Source organism: Acinonyx jubatus, chromosome E1 (genome assembly GCF_027475565.1).
Source record: "Acinonyx jubatus isolate Ajub_Pintada_27869175 chromosome E1, VMU_Ajub_asm_v1.0, whole genome shotgun sequence".
In the NCBI taxonomy this organism is placed as follows: domain Eukaryota; kingdom Metazoa; phylum Chordata; class Mammalia; order Carnivora; family Felidae; genus Acinonyx; species Acinonyx jubatus.
In genome coordinates, this window is record NC_069397.1 from 970,100 (window position 1) to 987,881 (window position 17,782).

The window sequence follows — 17,782 nt, forward strand, 5'->3', positions numbered from 1 at the left end:
CGATCCATGAAAACCAGGAGCTTTCATGAGAGAGATGGCAAGGTGGACACGGAGAAGCTCACACCTGAGGAAACAGAGTTAACAGAGCTCTGAGTGTATTTAACATCCTCGAGTAGACGTGAGGGGGCACCATCCACGGAGCCACTCAGATCGTGATCAGAATCACTTAGAAGCCCCAGGAATTAAAAAAACCTCACGTAATTACGGAAATCAACAGGTAGGTTGGAGGAAAGCGTTTGCAGTGAAAAGCAAATGACAGTTTCTGACGATCAAAGTGCAGAACGGCCGTGAGACCCGGCGTGGTGGGGTTGAGAGACGGCCCCCAAGGGCTGGGTCTGGAGTCCCGGCCTCGGGGAGTGAGCGTTGGAGAAGGGACGAGGGGGCCGTGGGAGGTGGGGGCAACACTGAAGCCCAGATAGTGGAAGATCCACTATGCGCTGTGCACGACTGATTACAAACGGGAGCTCGCAGGTGGCCAGTGTGGACTGGGGACACAGCCCTGACCGGCGCTGATGCCCCCAAACGCCCACCACACTCTGCCACCGATGGGGAGTGATGAAGGCACCGGGTTCTGGACTCTTCCCACATTGGTGCCGGGCAGATAGACCCAGAGGGGGGTCCCTGGGGGCCCGGCCTCCAGGCATTCGTGCCTTCGTGGGACCCCTGCCCCCCGGGGTGAGGGTAGGGCTGTGAGGCTCCTGTGTCACGGGATGCGGCATAGGTCAGGGGTGGCGTTCCCGTGATGCTGTGACACAGGTGGGACCCCGTGTCCCCCTCCCGGCAGCCCCAGAGAAGCCAACAGCCACGTCCCGACCCTCGTCGGAGAGGCCCAAGTGTCAGCACTGGGCGTGGGCCAGAGGGACCCGGGGCCTCGGCCCTATGACCTGCCAAGAGTTTGGGTGAGGCTGGGCACAGACGTGGCCCCAGTCGAGCGTCTGCGAGGGGTGTGGCCCACTGAGGCCCGGAAGTGGAGACCGGAAGTGGAGGCCCGGCTGAGCCCCGGAAGTGGAGACGCCCTGAGACCCGGAAGCGAAGACCCGGAAGCGGAGGCCCGGCGGAGCCTCACTTAGCTGCCCGACCCCGGGGGCACTGCAGGATGGTGCCTGTCCGGCCGGCTGAAGCTGCGGGGTTCGTGGAGATTTGTCATGCGGCCATGGAAAACCGACTCAGGTGATTCTGGGGAGGTGTGGTGTCGACGTGGGGCCGATCCCGGGGCGCAGTCTGGACGGCAGGGGGTGGGCAGGGAGGGAAGCGGCCTCTGATGTGCGGCCCCCCGGCTTCCTCCCGATGCGCGTCAGCTGGGCCGGGGGCTCCGGCTGTGGGGGCAGGTCATCGAGCGACTGACGCTGGAGCCCGGGTGAGCAGGGGCCCGTCCTGTGGTCAGGAGGGCAGGCACGAGGGCAGCCGCGTCGCCCCCTGCGCGCAAACACGCCCGAGGTCCGTCTGCCAGCCGCTGTGCGAGCGGGACCCGTCTGCTGCCCGGGTGTGGTGACTGAGGGTGAAGACCCCGGGCACGTCACGGCCCCTGCCCTGCTCCTCCTGGGCGGGTCAAGCGCCCGCCTTGCTTCGATCGAACGGCCCTCAGCGCTGAGCTCCGGCGCCGCCCGAGCGCGTTTCCGCGAGCGGGGTGGGGGGGGGGGGGGGGACTCGCGGGCTCGCTGCCAGGTGCCGGGTGCAGGTGCACAGTCGCGGCTCCAGCAGCGTCGCCGGGTCGCGGGGAGGCCGCGAGGGGGGGGAGGGGCGTGGAGCGGTTTCTGGGAACCGACCCGCACTCCCGCAGTGACCCCGTAGGAGACGCGACCGCCCCTGGGGCCCGGTGGCCGGACGGGCCGCGGGTACCGCCCGCCGTGTCCGGTAGAGGGGGAAGGGCAGAGTCAGAGGAGGGGGCTCCTCTGCGGCCTCAGCCCCCGCCCCGGCGGCAGCCACGTGCCCCGGCCAGCGTCCCCAGAGCTTCGTGGCACCCACCGGCTCCCAGGGGCAGTTCCCCGCCCGGCCAGGCCACCCCACGTCCAGTCCAGACGGTGTTCTCGACGCCACCGCACATTATTCCCCCGCGGAAGGAGGCAACGGGGCCACCCGTCCACGGCGCTCAGATCGGTGTCCCCGTGTGTCACAACAGCCAGTCCTGGTTAAAGACTGGAGCCGCGGCTGGTCCTCCTGAGCAGCTCACCCCGGCCCCACCGGGGGAAGCGGCGGCTCCTGAACCCCAGCTCGTGCGGGCGTGGGGCTGGGTCTTCACCGACGGCCACAGAGGCGGAGATGGTGTGAACCCAGTGCCGCCCCCTCATAAGTAACAAAGGCCCAACTCAAGCCGACGTAAACAATAAGGGATTTATTGGCTCACGTAACAAAACCGTCCACACGGAGCGCAAACGCCGGCGAAGCTTGATCATACGTACTTAGCGATGTCACCAAGGACCTGGTTTTCCTGTGCCCCCACCTGTCCCCACAGCGGGATCCACTTCAGGCTAAGGATGGGGCGCCACCCACGACCCCTCACGCCAGCAGCACGGTCTCTGCTGGACATTCCCCACGTGGCAGGGTCGCTCTGGCCGAGCTGTGTCTGTGAACCAACCCGTAGCCAGAGAGTCAGAAGGAGCCGCTGGCCTCATCCAGGCTGGGGGTTCCACCCCAGAGGTGGGGACCCTGAAACCCCCCAGCAGAGGTGGGGGCTGCTGGCAAAGCAGATGGCACAGCCGACACCCCCCCACCACACCCCTGCATCTTACACGCCAGCTCGCCCTGTGCTGAGCGGCGACCTGTGTGTGTCCAGCGTCCAGGACGTTGATCCCTAGACGCCAGCGAACTGTGCTGGAGGCCACCGTTCCGACACCTCCGACCGGAAGAAAACGAGCCTGTGCCCCAAGAGCTCTCACAGCCACGAAGGCCACCCCCAGCACTGCCCTCTCCCCGCGGGGGGCCCCAGTAGCCGAGTGGCTCCTGCTACTTTTCAGGGGAAAATGCATCGTGTGCGCAAACGTTCGTGCACTCAGGATTTGATTTTAGCTGTGAGACACTTCGCTACAAGACGCGCATGTAATTAAGCAGTTTCTTTCCCCGGGGTCTGGGAGCCTGACTGTTCTCTCTCATTGACACATCACTGCGATTATCAGAAATGTGTCTTAGCTTTTTCTTTTTTTTTGCTACCTTTTGGCTTTCCCAAATTGATCCGCGACGGGAGCAGGAACCCGTGGAAATTATGTTTTCACACAGGTTCGTGTGACTTTGCAGCCTCGCCATTGAGGGTGGGGCCTGGAGGCAGTCGGGGTCCTGCCTCAGGTCTCCCCCCAGATTCACACCGGCTCTTACTCCTTGGCCACTTGGGGTAGAAGCGGAGGGCTCTGGGAGGCTGCACTCGCAGACACCCGACGGACGTGCCCCGAGGACAGCCGGTCCCTTCCCCTGCTTCCAGGCTCTCCCCCCGGAGCAGGCCGTGGTGCCGGCCGCTGAGAACAGGCAGTCGGGCCCCTGTGTGGACCCTGACCCCATCGTATTCACGTGCACGGCCGGCTAAGGTGCCCCGTGAGCTACAAGGCCATCAGACTGGGTGGTTGTCCACCTGGAAGGGGAGGAGGTCTCGGGCACCTGGGGCAGGGAATGAACCGTCTACCAGGAGGCACGGCCCGCACTGTGGCTATTGTGACTCCAGGGACGGGGGAGGGAAGCCCAAGGGCCAGGCTCAGGTTGGCCCTCCAGCCACACCTCTGCCCTTCCCGGCCTCCCCGGCTCCTGGGTCTTCTCCCCGAGGTCATCTGGGTGGCCGGGAAGGGTGAGGGCCGGAGCTGGGGAGCCCATCGCAGGAGGCGGTCGGCTTCCCTCAGTGGGCGCCGCCGTCCCCTCGGAGTCTCTGGTTTTGCCCCTGGGCCGCCTTCCAGGGCAGGCTTGTGAACTCTCAGTGGGCCTCACCCCCTCCTCCGACCCCAGGGAAATGGCCTCATCAGCGGCCTTCCCGGACCGGACCGCAGAGCCACAGCCGAGCCAATAAGCCTTTAAGAAGACCCAGGCGTTCCCAGCTTAGAGCAGAGGGAGGCTGTGGGGAGGATCCAGAACAGGCGGGGGCGGGTTTGGGGAGCCAAGGGCAGGGAGGCGAAGGGCAGGCCGCCGGGGTCCCCCCACCCCTGGCCGTGGTGGCTCTCAGCTTCCCGTGGCTGGCAGAGAACGCAGGGTCAGGGCATTCTGACGCCTGGTCCTTAAAATCTTGCATCCCCTTTTCTTCCCGCAGTGCAGCCTGCCTCTGGCTGGTGGGGGGGTCAGACCCAGGGGCCCGGCTGGGGTCACCCCAGGCCTGGAGAAGCTGCTGCAGGGTGCAGGGGCCGCTGGGCGCGGGCCTGTCCACCATCATTTCGCCTCACAGGGGGTGGTGTGCAGCTGAGCCCCTGCAGCCAGCCCGGGGCCCACCCCCGTGTCCAGACCCGAGCTCTGGTCTCCAGGGCCTTGTGCCGGAGCCCGAGGTGCCATTGAAGGGAGACCCAAGTTGGCATCAGCGGCGCTGCCCCCCAGGCTGAGCACTGAGTGGCCGTGAGGACGGTCCGGTCCCGGGTCCCCACCTCTGTCCTCACCCGCCCGCTCCCGTCCTCCTGCCGCATAGACTCGGAGACACCTCCCCACCCTATTCACCTATTTTGCAGACGCATCAGGGTTTTCCGAGCCTCCGAGCCTCTGTACATGCTGTTCTCTCCGCCTCGATACCCTCTCCCTCTGGCCTGCCGGGTTAACTCCCACGGATTGCTCAGGACCAGTTCAGGCTGTGCGCTCCCGAGACCCAGGCCCACGGTGACCCCGGAGCCGGCACGTCACACGCTCCTCTGCTGCTGGCCTTCTCATTCCCATTTGTGACCACCCCTCCCCTGCCCCCCCAAGGCTGTGAGCCGGGAGTGGGGGCCCCCACCAGGCAGCGGCGTCAGCCTCCCACACACAGAGACGGTGCGGCAACGAGGGATGGGGGTTCGGCCTCGGGGACAGTCGGGAGCTGCAGCCACAGCCTTCCCACCCCCCCGAGGGCCGTGCAGATGGACCTGGCCGCCCCCTTCCTTGTGCCCCCGGTGCGGGACCCCACTGGGAGCAGGGCCCTCGAGATGGGTTGGGCAACCAGTCCAGGTGGCCCCCCAAGGCAGTCCCTCCTGGTCTCCCCACGTCCACCCCAAGCCCCCTCCTGCCGGCCCATGGATCCCTTGGGTCTGGGCTCCACTCACCCCCCCCCCCTCACCCCGACCCGGGACGGCGTGAATCCCAGCTTTCCCAGGACGTGGGAGGAAGAAGCCAGGGAAGGGGCCCCTCCAAGCACCGAAGCTGGATGGGGTGGCGGGGGGGCACCGAGCTGGCGGCAGGTCCTGAGGTGGCTGTGTGCATGGCGGGGGGGGCGCTCCGCTGTGTCCCACGCTGCCGGCCAGTCTGCGGGGAGGGGAGAGGCGGGGCTGCGGACCGCGGTGCCTGGCAGTCTCCCCACACGCGGTCATCGGGAGTCACGTGCAGTCAGCGGCGTCCACGAGCCCCCCCCCCCGCCCACGCCGGGTGCCCACTGCGCCGATACCCGCGTGGCCTGGTGTCCGGGCACAAGCCCGCAGCGGGGCCGGGCGCCTGCGGGCGGGTGGGCGAGCGGCGGCGTGTGCGGACGCGCGTGTGAGCGCCGGGGGGTCCCGCGGCGGGGGCCCGCCCGGCGACCTCGGGGCTCGGGGCCGCAGCGAGGCCGCCGGGCCGTCATCTGGGCACGTACTCGCCCGGCAGCCCGGCCCCGCCGTGCTCGCGCAGCGCCCGGTCCACCGTCCGGATGTAGCCGTCGATGAGGGCCCTCATCTCGGGGGTGAAGGGCTCGGGGTCGTGGGGGCGCCGGCCGCGCCGCCAGAAGCTGCCCTCCTTGTTGTTCTCCACGCACAGCAGCCGCTCCTCACTCACGGACACGTTGAGGAAGGCCACCATGTCCCGCAGCGTGGGCACCAGGCTGCGGCGCAGGTCCTCGTAGTGCACCACCAGCAGCCGCTTGCCGTAGCGCAGCCAGTCCAGCACGTGCGACGACCACCAGGCCGCGTAGCTGTTGACGAAGTCCGGCCACTCTGCGCGGGGGACAAGGCGGGTGTCGGGCACGGGGCGGGCCCCAGCGGAGCCGGTCCCTGCCATCTGCCCGCCGTGTCCCGCGGGGGCGGGGGAGGGGCGCCAGCACAAGCCGCCAGCCGCCGGCAGCAGGACCCGCGGCAAAGCCGCGCGACGCGCCCCGCGAGATTTCTCCGCCCGCGAGCTAAGAAACCAGGTGGGCTTTTCGTCGTGTTCCGACTTGTTTCGGAGGGGGACACGTGCAGAGGTTGAGAATCACCCCTACAGGATCAGTTGCCGGAACAGGGCCGCCCTGGTGTCTGGGACGAGGGGACTGAGCCAAGGAGGGACCAGAGCTCAGCCTCCCGCCTCTGGGGGGGGTGGGGGGGGGGACGGCTGGCAGCCACGGCGCAGACCACAGGGACAGGAGCACAGACCTGCTGGACACAGCGGCCCCTCCGAGCACTCGGTTCCCCGTCCTCACCGCCCTGACCCGTGTCTCCTCGATCCATCGCCCACGGGCCAGATGGGGCCCCCGGGGCAGATCTGGGGAGCGAGGCCGCGTGGGCCACCCACCGACCCCTCCCATCTACCTTTGCTCTTCCAGTTGCGGTCGGCCGCGTAGCCCAGGTGGCCGGCACATTTGCGGTTGAACTCGGCCACCAGGGACCTGTACGGGTTCCGGATCAGCAGGATGGCCGAGTCGAACATCTCGATTTCCCTGCGGCCGCTCTCGTGGGTCTTCACGCAGATGGTGCGCTGGCTCCGCCAGTGGTCCTTCTCGCCCTTGAACCCTGCGGGGGGCGGGGGAGGCCCCTGAGCGAGGCGTAGGGATTCCTCCCCCCCCCCCCCCCCCCAGCAGAAGAAGAGCTGAACCCACTTCCGCGAGACACCAGAGGCCGGGAGGCTGACCCGAGTCAGTCACGGCTGCAGGTTGGCCAGGGAAGAGACAGAGGCTCAGAGAGGGTGTGGACCTGCCCGCGATCACACAGCCGCAGAGCCAGTCACACACGTGCCGACAAAGACAACCGTGTGCTCGTCTGTGCTGGACTTTACGTTGGGGGTAAAGGGGCTCAGCTTGGGTCTGGCTAAACAGCAGCCCTGAGGCCATGCCGAGCACGGGGGCTCATGGGAACATGGAGGAAGGGGCCGGTCGGGGGTGCGGAGGGACGTCACTGAAGGACTCCCAGGAAGGTGTCCCTGAACCCGCACTCCCAGCCGTGCCCCGACAGAGCCCCGGTTGGCCAGCCCGGGACACGTGCTCCTGAAACGAACACACGATTATCTTGGGCTCCTGGGGACCCAGGTCAGCAGGCAGGAGCCCTTATACGTGGAGCAAACAGGCAGGGGCTCTCTGGTGCCGGGAAGCACGGGCCCCCTGTGAACGTGGGTTCGCCCGCTGGAACTCAACCCATTTCAAACGCACCCCTGCCACGGGCCTTCACTTTGGCTCCTTCTGGCGAACGGCTGGGGAGCTCCGGGGAACCCGAGGCCAGACCACGGCTGTGAACACGAGATCTGGCCCCTGACACCTGGGGACTGTGGTGCCTTCCCACAGCGGCCACCCTGAGCCGGCCCCGTAAGCCTCACGGGGAAGCCTCCGGGGCCATCGCACGCAGCGATTCCAACCCCCGGGCCCCGTGGCTGTTCGCAGATGGAGACTGCCAGCTGTGTGGACAGGTTAGGCCCCCTGGACCACAGCCTCGCGGGGGGTCGGCCAGAGCGGCCAGGACCCCGGGGCGGGATCATCCAGCCACTACCCCCACCCCCGCCGTAGGTACAGGTGACACTCGGGACCCGAGGACCAGAGGCCTGGTTCAGGGACCAGCTCCCCTGGCTGCTCCCACCAGACCAGACCCACTGCCGAGCCCAGGGCGTTAGGGAACCAGAGTCCAGGTGAGAATCCCAGAGAAACTGGCGTTAGCGCCTGATGACCCAGAAATGCATCTCGTGCAACTCAGACTCCGGCCACACGAGCGCGGCACCACGGCCCGGGGAGCCCCTCCCTGGCTCCCGTCTACACTCGCTGCTTGGGGCCCCTGCCTGCGGCCCCCACTCACCCTTGTTGTACAGCGTCCCGTCAAAGTAGTAGCTGCCGGTGTAGAAGCCCGTGGCATGCTCGATGAGGTGCCGTACCCACGTGTTCCCGGCTCCCGGGAAGCTGGACAGAGCCACGAACACCTTGGACTTGGTGGGCAGGAACCTCCGGTCCGTGCAGCGAGTGTCTGAAAGGCCAGAGCTTGACCACAGACCGCCCCGCCAGGAACTGCTGACCCCAGACTCCCACTTCACAGACGGGGAAACTGAGGCCCGGGGAGGGGGTTGCCACCTGTGCCTCGGCCGCAGAGACAGCAGCCCCAGTGATGACGAGACCTCTGCGCACCACAGCCCCAAGATGGGACCACCCGCCACCAGGCCAGGGATTGTGCCCAGATGCCCCCCCACCCACCGCGGCTCCGCAGGCGGCCCCGGGGCATCTCCAGACCCGCAGGGTGCAAATGGGGGTAGAGCCTGGGCGGGGGAGGAGGGGAGGGTCCTCGCGGTAGGAACTCACCCTGCACGGGCGTCTGGTAGACCTCGCAGTACTCAGCCTGCCTCAGGGCCTCGGGCCCCCGGCCACACAGTGAGCTGTCCACGGCGTCCCGAAGGCTGAACTGTGGTGTGGGGTAAGCGCAGTAGCACTCCTGGCCCCGGAGGACGGCCAGCGGGAACTCCTGGCGGGGAAGAGACGCATCCGGGGTGGGTGCGGGGCCTTGGCGGCTCATGCCGGGAGGCACACGCGGGATCGGCGGGGATGACGAGGCCCATCCTCCCCGTCCCACCCCGCGACCCGCTCCTGGCCTCTCCTGCAGTCCCCTGTCCCCTCTGGGAAGGCCGCCTCCGCAGAGGACGCAGCGGGGGCGCTGGGCAACCTCGGACAAGGTGCCGCACCTCTCTGGATTTCACCACCGAACAAGGGCAAGGAGACCGCCTTGCACGTTTGTTTTGGGGACGGGACGAGGAAGGTCCGACACCTGCAGGACACTCAGGGCACTCAGCCCCACTCGCCCCTGCCTGCCTGTGCCTCTTGGCAGCCCGGGAGCGTCCAGGGAGGGAGACGGGAGGCACGGGAAGCGTCTCGCAGCTTCAGCAACGCCGCACAGACCTTTTTTATTTTTTGCCCACAGCAAAATCTCATAAATAAACAAATAAAAAAAAATCAATAGTGTTTTCTGCGTGTGGTTTGGCAAAGCCGAGGATCTCTGTCCACGCTCAGAAAAGTCACCGGGCCGGGCCCCGCTTGCCGGACGGCGATGCGGAGCCTGGGGTGGGGGCTCCAGCTCGCTCGGGCGTGTTCCCCGCCCCCTCCCAGTGTTGGAAGCTTGAGAGCGGGACAGCCCCGCGTGGGCCCAGCACGTCCCAGGGGCCCCTGCTCCCATCTCAGGACTTTGCCGTCCTCAGATGCTAGGGGCACCTGACAGTTTGAGTCCTGAAATTCTGCCCGCGGGCCCCCCTCCCAGGCCCCCAAAGCCCAGGATGGAGACCACCACCCCTGTTGGGCGTGTGACGCTCTTTCTAGGTCAGACCCACCGAGAACGGATCCCTGTGAAGATCCCCCGCCGCAGCGGCCCCAGCCCTCACCGGTCACTCGCTCGGCCACGGGGCCAGGGCCAGCCAGTGTTGGGGTGCAGGGCCGGGGCCTGGATGGGGGTGCAGAGCAGAGCCTGGCAAGCCCTCCAGCAGCTGCAGCAGGGCGCCCTCCCCCCCCCCCCGCCCCCCACCATCCCTCAGCACAACGTGGAATGTGTCCCCACCCGACGTTCTAACCCAGCCTCAGAACGGGACTGTATTCGGGGACAGCATCTTTGAGGACGCAGTTCAGGTAAAATACGGCGGGGGAAGGGGGGGGGGCTCCAATCTAATCTAACTGGCGTCATCGTAAGAAGAGATTAAGACACAGATGGACAGAACACCGTGTAAAGACACAGGGAAAAGACCATCTCAGCCCACAGGCCTGAGAAGAAACCCCCCGTCTGGGGCTTCTGGCTTCCAGAACCGGGAGAAACAAGCCTGTGTCACGCAAGCCCTCATCCGTGGGACGTTGTTCAGGCAGCCTGGTGAGCTGCGACACCGGGGTCCTTACTGGTCCACACACGGCAGGCCCGTGCCCACCTCAGGGCCTCTGCACCTGCTGTGCCTTCGGCCTGGAACGTCCTGCCCCCGGGCACCCTTTTTCAAGCCCACTTTTCAGAGAGGCCTTCACTGGCCACCCCGTTTCGTGCCTCCATGCCCTCCCCACCCTCACAGGACCCCTGTGCCCTTGCTGAGCTCTCTGGCTCTGCTTCACTGCGAGGTGGGACTTCGGGACCACAGTGAAACACTCTGCCCCGCAAGAACTGTCCAGTCTGCTCTGACGCACACACAGCTAGGCCCCCGGCGGTTCCCTCACATGCGCGGTTCGTCGGCCCTCCCCACACCCTCCCTCCCGCCAACGGCCGCTGGGCCGATCCAGTCTGTCCCACAGCGTCCTATGGACAGGATCCTTCGGTGCGAACTTGGCGTCTGGTTCCCTTCGCTCAGAATCACGTGTGCAAATCCCCAGCAGAGACCACGCCCCGGAGAATGCCTAGCGGATGCCTGAGGGACGAACGGCGAAGGAGGGAAGGAACTAATGGGTGAAGCCCCCCCCCCCACCGACAGGTGCTGGTAACACACTTGGGGCTGAGCCCTCTGGGGTCCTCTGAGCCCCAGCTCCACCTAAGCCCTCCTGCCACCAGGTTCCCGGGCGCCGGTGTCCTGGACGTCCTGCTCAGGGACGAAAAGGCCAGCACGCGGGACCCCTCGCCAGCTGCGGTGGCTGCCCTGCGACCCTGCGCCCCACCCGGCAGCGACCCTGGCCCCTCCGCTCCCTCGAGTGGATTAAACGGTCAAGTTCCCTGTCGTGTGCGGAGCAAGGGGGGACTGGAGACAGTCATGCGGTTTATTTACAACATAACCGCTTCAGGACATCACCGGATTCCGAAAACACAGAACAATTTTCAGCCCCTTGGGGATTTCTAGGACACGATTTCCATAAAAATTAAATATTGATGAATCTCCTCTCCGCCAGCCTCCCCGCTGCCCCCTCCCCCACCCGGGCTTCAGAGTCAGAGGAGAGAGCGTGGCGATGGGAGACGGAGGCAGGAGGTGGAGGACGGAGACGTGGGGCTGTTTCCCTCACAGGGACAAAGCGGAGCCTGCTTGGGCGACGTGGGGTCAGGGGGTGCACGCCCCCCGGAACTGCATGCGGGGCCTGCCGTGCGGGGCGGGGGGCTGCCTGTGGGCAACGGGCACTGGGTCACAGCAAGAGCTGGGCTCTCTGTACGCAAGGGGTGGTCGTGGCCGGGGGTCAGGGAGGGGACGTCCCACCGGGCCGCCTGGGTCTCATCACCTGTCTCCTTCCTCCTGGAGCGCCTTTCTCAGGGTCTCCAGGATTACAGGAAATTACAAAGACGTGAGATTTCAGAAGGGGAAACTGAGGCGTGGAAGCAGGGGGCGAGCTGCCCAAGACCTCAGGCCGTGAGAGGGCGAGCAGGGACAGAAGCTTCTGGACTCCCAGCCCTGGGTTCTGCCACACACCACATTCAACTCCGTGGACACGGACACACGAACGGTGGGTTTTTGGTGAAATCTTTGAACCAGCACGGAGCTCGCCGTGAGCCTTCTCTCCGGAGGCCGGTCTGGACATCCAGGCCCAAACGGGAGAGATGCTGAGGGAGGAGGGCGAGTCAGGGTGAACGGGAGCCTGTCTACTGAGCCTGTCACTGAGCGTGTGTCCTCCTGCGTGGCTGCAAAGTGGGGACCGTGTGGGTGGAGGGGCAGCCGTGGAGGCAGGACCTGTGGCTTCGAATCGCATCCATGAGAATCCGTGAGAATGCCACGGCTTGGGGCCATGAGACTGGCCAGGACCTCGAGGCGGGACGTGGCCATGCAGGGACACGTGCCCGGGTCACTGACTCTGAAGCCACCGTCCGCGGTCCATCCTCAGAATGGGGCCAGAAGAGTCGCTTCTCAGAATGTGCCGGAAGGCTCACAAGCACACGTAAGAAATGCACAAATCCTTCACTCCAGCGATTCCAGAAACGTCTGATGACACAGCCCGAGGAAACAGCTGGGACCCTGCTCACGGGTGGGCCTTTGGGAACGAGTTCTGTACAACAGCCGGGCAGCAAAGGCAGAGCCCAGAGGCCCAGCAGTGGGGGGCGAGGGTCCTGGCAGCCACGCGGGACACACCCAGCCCAGGGAAGACACGGAGGGAAAGGTTTAATCTTCAAGAAACGAATCCCCATACACTTGGAATACAAGACCAGAGGACGTGAAACCTCATTGGTGGTTTTCTCTGATGTGCTACAGTTACAGGTGGGGTTTAACTGTGCGTCTCCAAATTTTTTTAATTTTCAAAGATAGATATGCATTACTTCTGTAGCCACCAAGCCCCCACCAAAAACCAGTAAACGTTCTTAAAAGACACACGTAGTATAACGTGGACAGGTTTAGCACAGAAAGGGTACGAAACACAAAGCCGTGCCGGACAGTGGCCTCCTGAAAGGACAGCGCAGCCTTCTCGCGAAGGGAAAACGTCCCGACATCGAGGCGGTTAATCCACAGAACCCAGACCCGGACAGACCCAACCCCTGGCAGAGCGGGGAGGCGGTGGGCCCACATGGGACCAGCTGCACCTGCCGGGATCCAGGCGGGTCAGGCAGGGCCACGGCGGCGCAGAGAACAAGCCGGCCTGCCCACGGAGCTGGATTCCCTCGGCGGCCCGGCCGCGGGGCCTGTGCACAAACACTGGGCCCCGAGATCGACCACCCCAGGTCCAGGCTGGTGGTGGGTGAACACCTGAGCTCCCCTGTTCACCTTTTTCTGGCCCAATGGAGCAGGTGAGAGCGTCCGCGAGAACGGAGACAGGCGGGTGTCTCCCCACGACCCCCGAAAATCCCACGAGACCGCTCCACTATGTTCACACTCCCACGACACGGACCCCTGCCGGCAGAGTCAGGCCGGCCGGCCGCGGAGAGCACCCCGAATTGTTCTTTTTCTGCCCAGCCACACCCCCAGAGCTCCCTGAAACCTCACTACCGACCAGCAAGCCACAGTAGAGGCGATCCTCCGCGCCGGGGAGGGGGAGCTGGGAGGCGGCCCCCTCCCTCACTGGCCTTCCTGAAGCCCCACGGATCCCAGCCGTGGCTCCACGGTGAGTGTCCTGCACCCCAGCCCGTGAAGACACCTCCGGTGGCCGTGTGGCCCGTTGCGCGCGGCACTCGCGTTCTAGGTGTCTGCACCTTTCCGCCAAATCTTCGGGGTTTGTGGCCTTGCCGCCGCCGGCCTTTCTGGGGCGTGGCGCTCGCCAGGGGCGGCTCCGCCCGCAGGGGACAGTCCGGCTGTCACACAGGGTGGGGGAGCTGCCCGCAGGTGGTGGGTAGGGGCGGAAGGTACCGACTCATCCTAAAACGAGGATCTACCCGAAGCGCCTTCTCTGCGCCAGGAACCCCGCTCCGGACTGAGGCAGGAGCCCCCAGACGCCGGCGGAAACCGCACGAGGGCTGCCGGAGGGTGGCCGCCCCGAGGGCGAACCCCGTTTCACGACGCCCCGGGGCGTGCCGAGGGGCAGGGGGCCGCGGTCCGGGAGCAAAGGCCACTCCGCTGGGTAGAAGGTGGCTCTACCTGGACGCGGCAGCCCCGCCCACCTGGATCCGCCCCCTGGCTGCGCCCGCGCCCCCCGACCGGCCGTCCCCGAGGGTCCAAACCGAGCACCCGCAGGGCGTCTCACCTGCGGCCGTGGAGCTCCTTCCGCGCCCGCCCCGCCGCACACGGTCACGGCGCCTCTTTCCGGCCTGGGCGTGGCCCGGCGCCCTCCGCACACACGCAGCCCCCGCCCCCTCGCCTTCCTGGGGACACGCCCGCGTCCTCCAGCTCCGCCCCTTCCCGAAGCTGCGGACGACCCCCAGGCCCCTTCGCCGGCTCCTGGCGCCGATCTCGGCCCCTCCCTGGCTGTGACCCCGCGTCCCCCCGCCCCGGGCTCTGCCCGCACCCCCGGGGGCGAAAACAGCCAGAACGCTTAACAGAGGGCAACTGGTTAACTCTGCAGGATGGATGTCCGCGCGGGGGACAGGGGACCGGAAGGCCCCCGAGACCGACCCTCGGCCCAGGAACGGGAGCTGCCCCGTCCCCTCCCCCCCATGCCACTGGGAGGGGGGAGGGCAGCACAGGAAGCCCAGCGTGGTGTGGAGACTGGGCCCCGCCTGCCCCACTTCCCGGAGCGGGCTGGTTCTGGGGGCATGTGGGGGTCCCCCTCGGGGGAGTGTGTCCCCTCGGAACCCCGGGAGGTTAAAGCAGGTCACGCGGGGCACCTCCAGGTTTGCAGACTGAGGCAGCCTGGTCTGGACCTGCCTGCTGAGTCCCCACGATTCCTGTGACGGCAGGTGTAGTGTCCCCCTACCCATGGCTCTGCTCCTGTGCAGGGGAGCAGGGGCCCGGGCCAGTTGTGAGCCCGAGGGCACCCCAGCACCCGCAACCACTGGAGACGCAGAGACCCGTGTCAAAGGCTGTGGTCTGGGAGGACAGTACACACGAAAGGCTCCGTCTGGGGTCCAAGGGATGCATCTCAAGAGGAACCAGGGAGGGTGCCTCCCTCTGGGCTCCCCAGCCTGCCTCCTGCACCTCCCAATCTGCAGGGTCAGAACCACGGGCCCAAATGGGCCCAAATGCCGGCTGCCCCTGGTAGGGGTGCCGTGACCTCAGGCAGCATGCTCCAGCTTCTTGACCTCCTTTCCCACTGCTACAAAGGCAGAGTCCCAGCGCCCACGGCTTCCTGCCACCCCCCGGGGGGCCACTCTGGGGCTGGCCACTGGACCCAGCCCCTGACCTCCATGCTCTGCGGGTCTCGTCACTTTCGAGCCCCATCTGGCCTTGACGGGCATGTCCCACCCAGAGCTATGGTGCGAGGCAGGGACAGTGGCCTTAGAACCCGGCCCAGCCTCTGCAGAGTCGCGCACCTCCCGTGAGCCCGGGCTGGGCCAAAGGTGCACCTGTGCCCACAGTCCCTGAAGCCAGGTTCAGGGCCCGGCCCTGTCCCCGATCCCTGAGCCAGCACGTCTCACTAACAAACCCCATCAATTTAACAACTGACACCTGTGTCAGAGCTCCCATACGGGAAGGCACGGTCCCGCCAGCCTCAAATCCGCCGACCGCGCCCCTGCCAGCCTGGGGGACCCACGCTAGCCACGGCCACGTGGCCCTCCCTCTCCTGTCTCCTCCGTCCCGAGAATCCGCATCCGGCACGGCACCTGCCCCTCGGCCTCCCGCCCCCCGCACCCCCGCACACACTCGTTACAGGACCTTACTTTCTGGGAACAAAATCCCGAGCACGCCTCCGCTGTTGCGTTGGGCTGCAACAGGGAGTCGGGGAAGGTGTGGGTGCCGTTCTCTGGCAACCTGAAGCATCCGCGGTACGTGACGGTCCTCCCTGCGGGGACAAAACGGTTTCTGGTGAGAAATGGTGCCCGTCGCTGGGAAACGGTGGCTTCGTGGTCTGAAATGGGTGCTAACATGCTCAGAGGGGCAAGTTTCAAACCAGAAAGCAGACCACCCCGGAGAGGGTGTGGGCGAGCCGGACTCCTGAGACCACGGTGCCCAAACCTTGTCACCAGCGGTCACCCTCGTCACAGGGGCCACGTGGCTGCAGCTGTTGACCTCAGGCCTGCTTCTCCTGCTAGCTCTGGGGATGGGGTCCATCCTTTCTTCCTTTCCTCCTTCCTTCTCTCTCTTCCTTCCTTCCTTCCTTCCTTCCTTCCTTCCTTCCTTCCTTCCCTGCTTCCTTCTTTCCCTCTCTCCTTCCTTCCACAAATCTGGATCAAGCATCCCTTACATGCCAGATTCTATACTACGTGACCCAAGAGACCAGTATTCTGGAAAATTCTATGTTCCCACACAGCACAGGTGTGAGAACTACATCTGTTAATGTGAAATCCCGCCACCATTCTCCCCCCCCCCCCCCAACCAACCGCTGTGCTGCCAGGTCAGACCCGCTTGTTGTCTCTGATCCTGAATTCCCACCAGGCCCCACGAATGCTCAAGCCCGTGTTAGAGGAAGCCTCCTGCCATGTTGTCATCCAGACCTTCTGGTGGAAACGTCCAGCCCCTAGCTAGCTTCCTTGATGAACCTTCTGGAATGTTTCGGCTCTGAGGGCTCGTGCCCCTTCCGCATTCATCAGGGTTTCTCAGATGCCTGCCTCACTCTTGTGCCCCCCATGCCCCAGCAGCAGCCGGCACCCCCGGAGGCGTCTCCGTGCACAACTGTGGAACAGGACCAGGCCTGGGGCCTGGGAGCCCGCCTGATGGGCCACGGCTCTGTGGCCTGGGCACCAGGGCGCGGCCCCTTCCCTGACTGCGGCGGGCCCTACAAGTGCCCAGCGAGTGGACGGCAGGGGACGGGGCACGGGAGGCGTGGGGTAACCCGCCTCAGGCTGGTGGTTGAGTGGCGCCGGCTGTCTGTGCACGGCACCGTGTCACTGGCGGGGGACAGCCCGCCATCCCCTTGCGCCCAGGGGACAGTCCAGGGCCTCCCGGGGCACGAGGACACCTCCAAGGTGAGGCGCTGCTGAGCTGCACTTCTGGGCACTCACTGCCCAGGGGCGCGTCCGTGGGCCTCCCTCCTGTGAGTGCTCCCTGCCAGCGAGAAGCTGAAATTTAAGGCAGGTGGTCACCTGGGCAGCTCATGACTCAGACCCTGTCTGCTCGGTCCCTTGAGGAGGACGGGCAAAGGGCAGCCAGCCGGCCCACAGCCTGCGGGAGGGGCAGCCTCACACCGTTTCAACATTAACCGTGACGGCAGGTGCAGCCGACCCAAGACCTGGGGCCGGCTTGAGTGACCGGGCCACGTGGCCCCCGTGAGTGGGCAGCCTGGAGTCAAATGGCGACGTTTGAGTCGGCAGCAGGGCACACAGGAGGGGCTGGCAGGGCAGCCCAGAGCCCCTGTGTGGACGGTGTCCGAACCCAGGAAGGTCAAAGGTCCAAGAGGCCAGCCAGGAGGCCCACACAAACGTGCAGGTGACGGTGCAGGGCTCCGGTTCTCCACGGACAGGCGTCGACGAGTGTCCGCTGAGATGACGGCTCATCAGCGAATCCACAGTGCGTGGTCAGGACCTCCACGCCGTCGCGGATGCCCGTCCTGAGTCCTTGATCGCATCCTGTCTGAACACAGACACACCACGCACAGCTCCAGCACTGGTTTTCACGCTCACCCGGAGTCGGAGCAGCAGGGCTTCCGTCCCACTGGGCAGGCTTGCTCGTGGCACGGAGAGCCGGGGACCCCCCTGCAGTCCCGGCCCTCCGGGAGCATGCCACGGCCGGGAGGCACTGTAGTGGACGCTGGGCAGTCCCACCTCAGCCAGGGGCGGGGGAGGTCTCCCAGGTTCTGACTTCTTCCCACTCCCAGCCTGGCCGTCCCCATCGCGACAAGGATGCTCCGACGTGGGCAGGTATTTTGGAAAGAGGCTTTCGACGATCACGTTATGTGGATCCGGGCTGAATCATCTTGCAGTGAGGATGCATTGGAGTTTCAGTCGCACCTCGCTGGGCACTTGCAGTGGAAATTTGGGGGGTTCGCTGTGGCTGCCCGGAGCGTCAGCTCACTGCCCTTTGCGGTTGGTGACTGCCTCCTGTGTCCTGTAATTTGGGATCGTAAGCTCATCTTCAGTGAGGAATTATCTACGGGAGCTTCATTCGCCTGGGC

At 65.9% G+C, this 17,782-nt stretch overlaps 1 protein-coding gene across 5 annotated transcripts in view; it reads right to left on the minus strand.

The window, feature by feature from the left end:
* Positions 1 to 2,317: 2,317 nt before the first annotated feature.
* Positions 2,318 to 17,782, minus strand: part of WSCD1 (WSC domain containing 1) — a 30,971-nt gene continuing 15,506 nt past the window's right edge. For all 5 annotated transcript variants that reach the window (XM_053211456.1, XM_027047791.2, XM_053211455.1 and 2 more), the window contains 5 exons: positions 15,393 to 15,514; positions 8,582 to 8,741; positions 8,088 to 8,252; positions 6,621 to 6,821; positions 2,318 to 6,050 (listed from right to left, as the gene is read on the minus strand). In XM_053211456.1, coding sequence (XP_053067431.1) covers positions 5,698 to 6,050; positions 6,621 to 6,821; positions 8,088 to 8,252; positions 8,582 to 8,741; positions 15,393 to 15,514 — 1,001 coding nt within the window. In that variant the 3' untranslated portion in view covers positions 2,318 to 5,697. The remainder of the gene's footprint in view (positions 6,051 to 6,620; positions 6,822 to 8,087; positions 8,253 to 8,581; positions 8,742 to 15,392; positions 15,515 to 17,782) is intronic.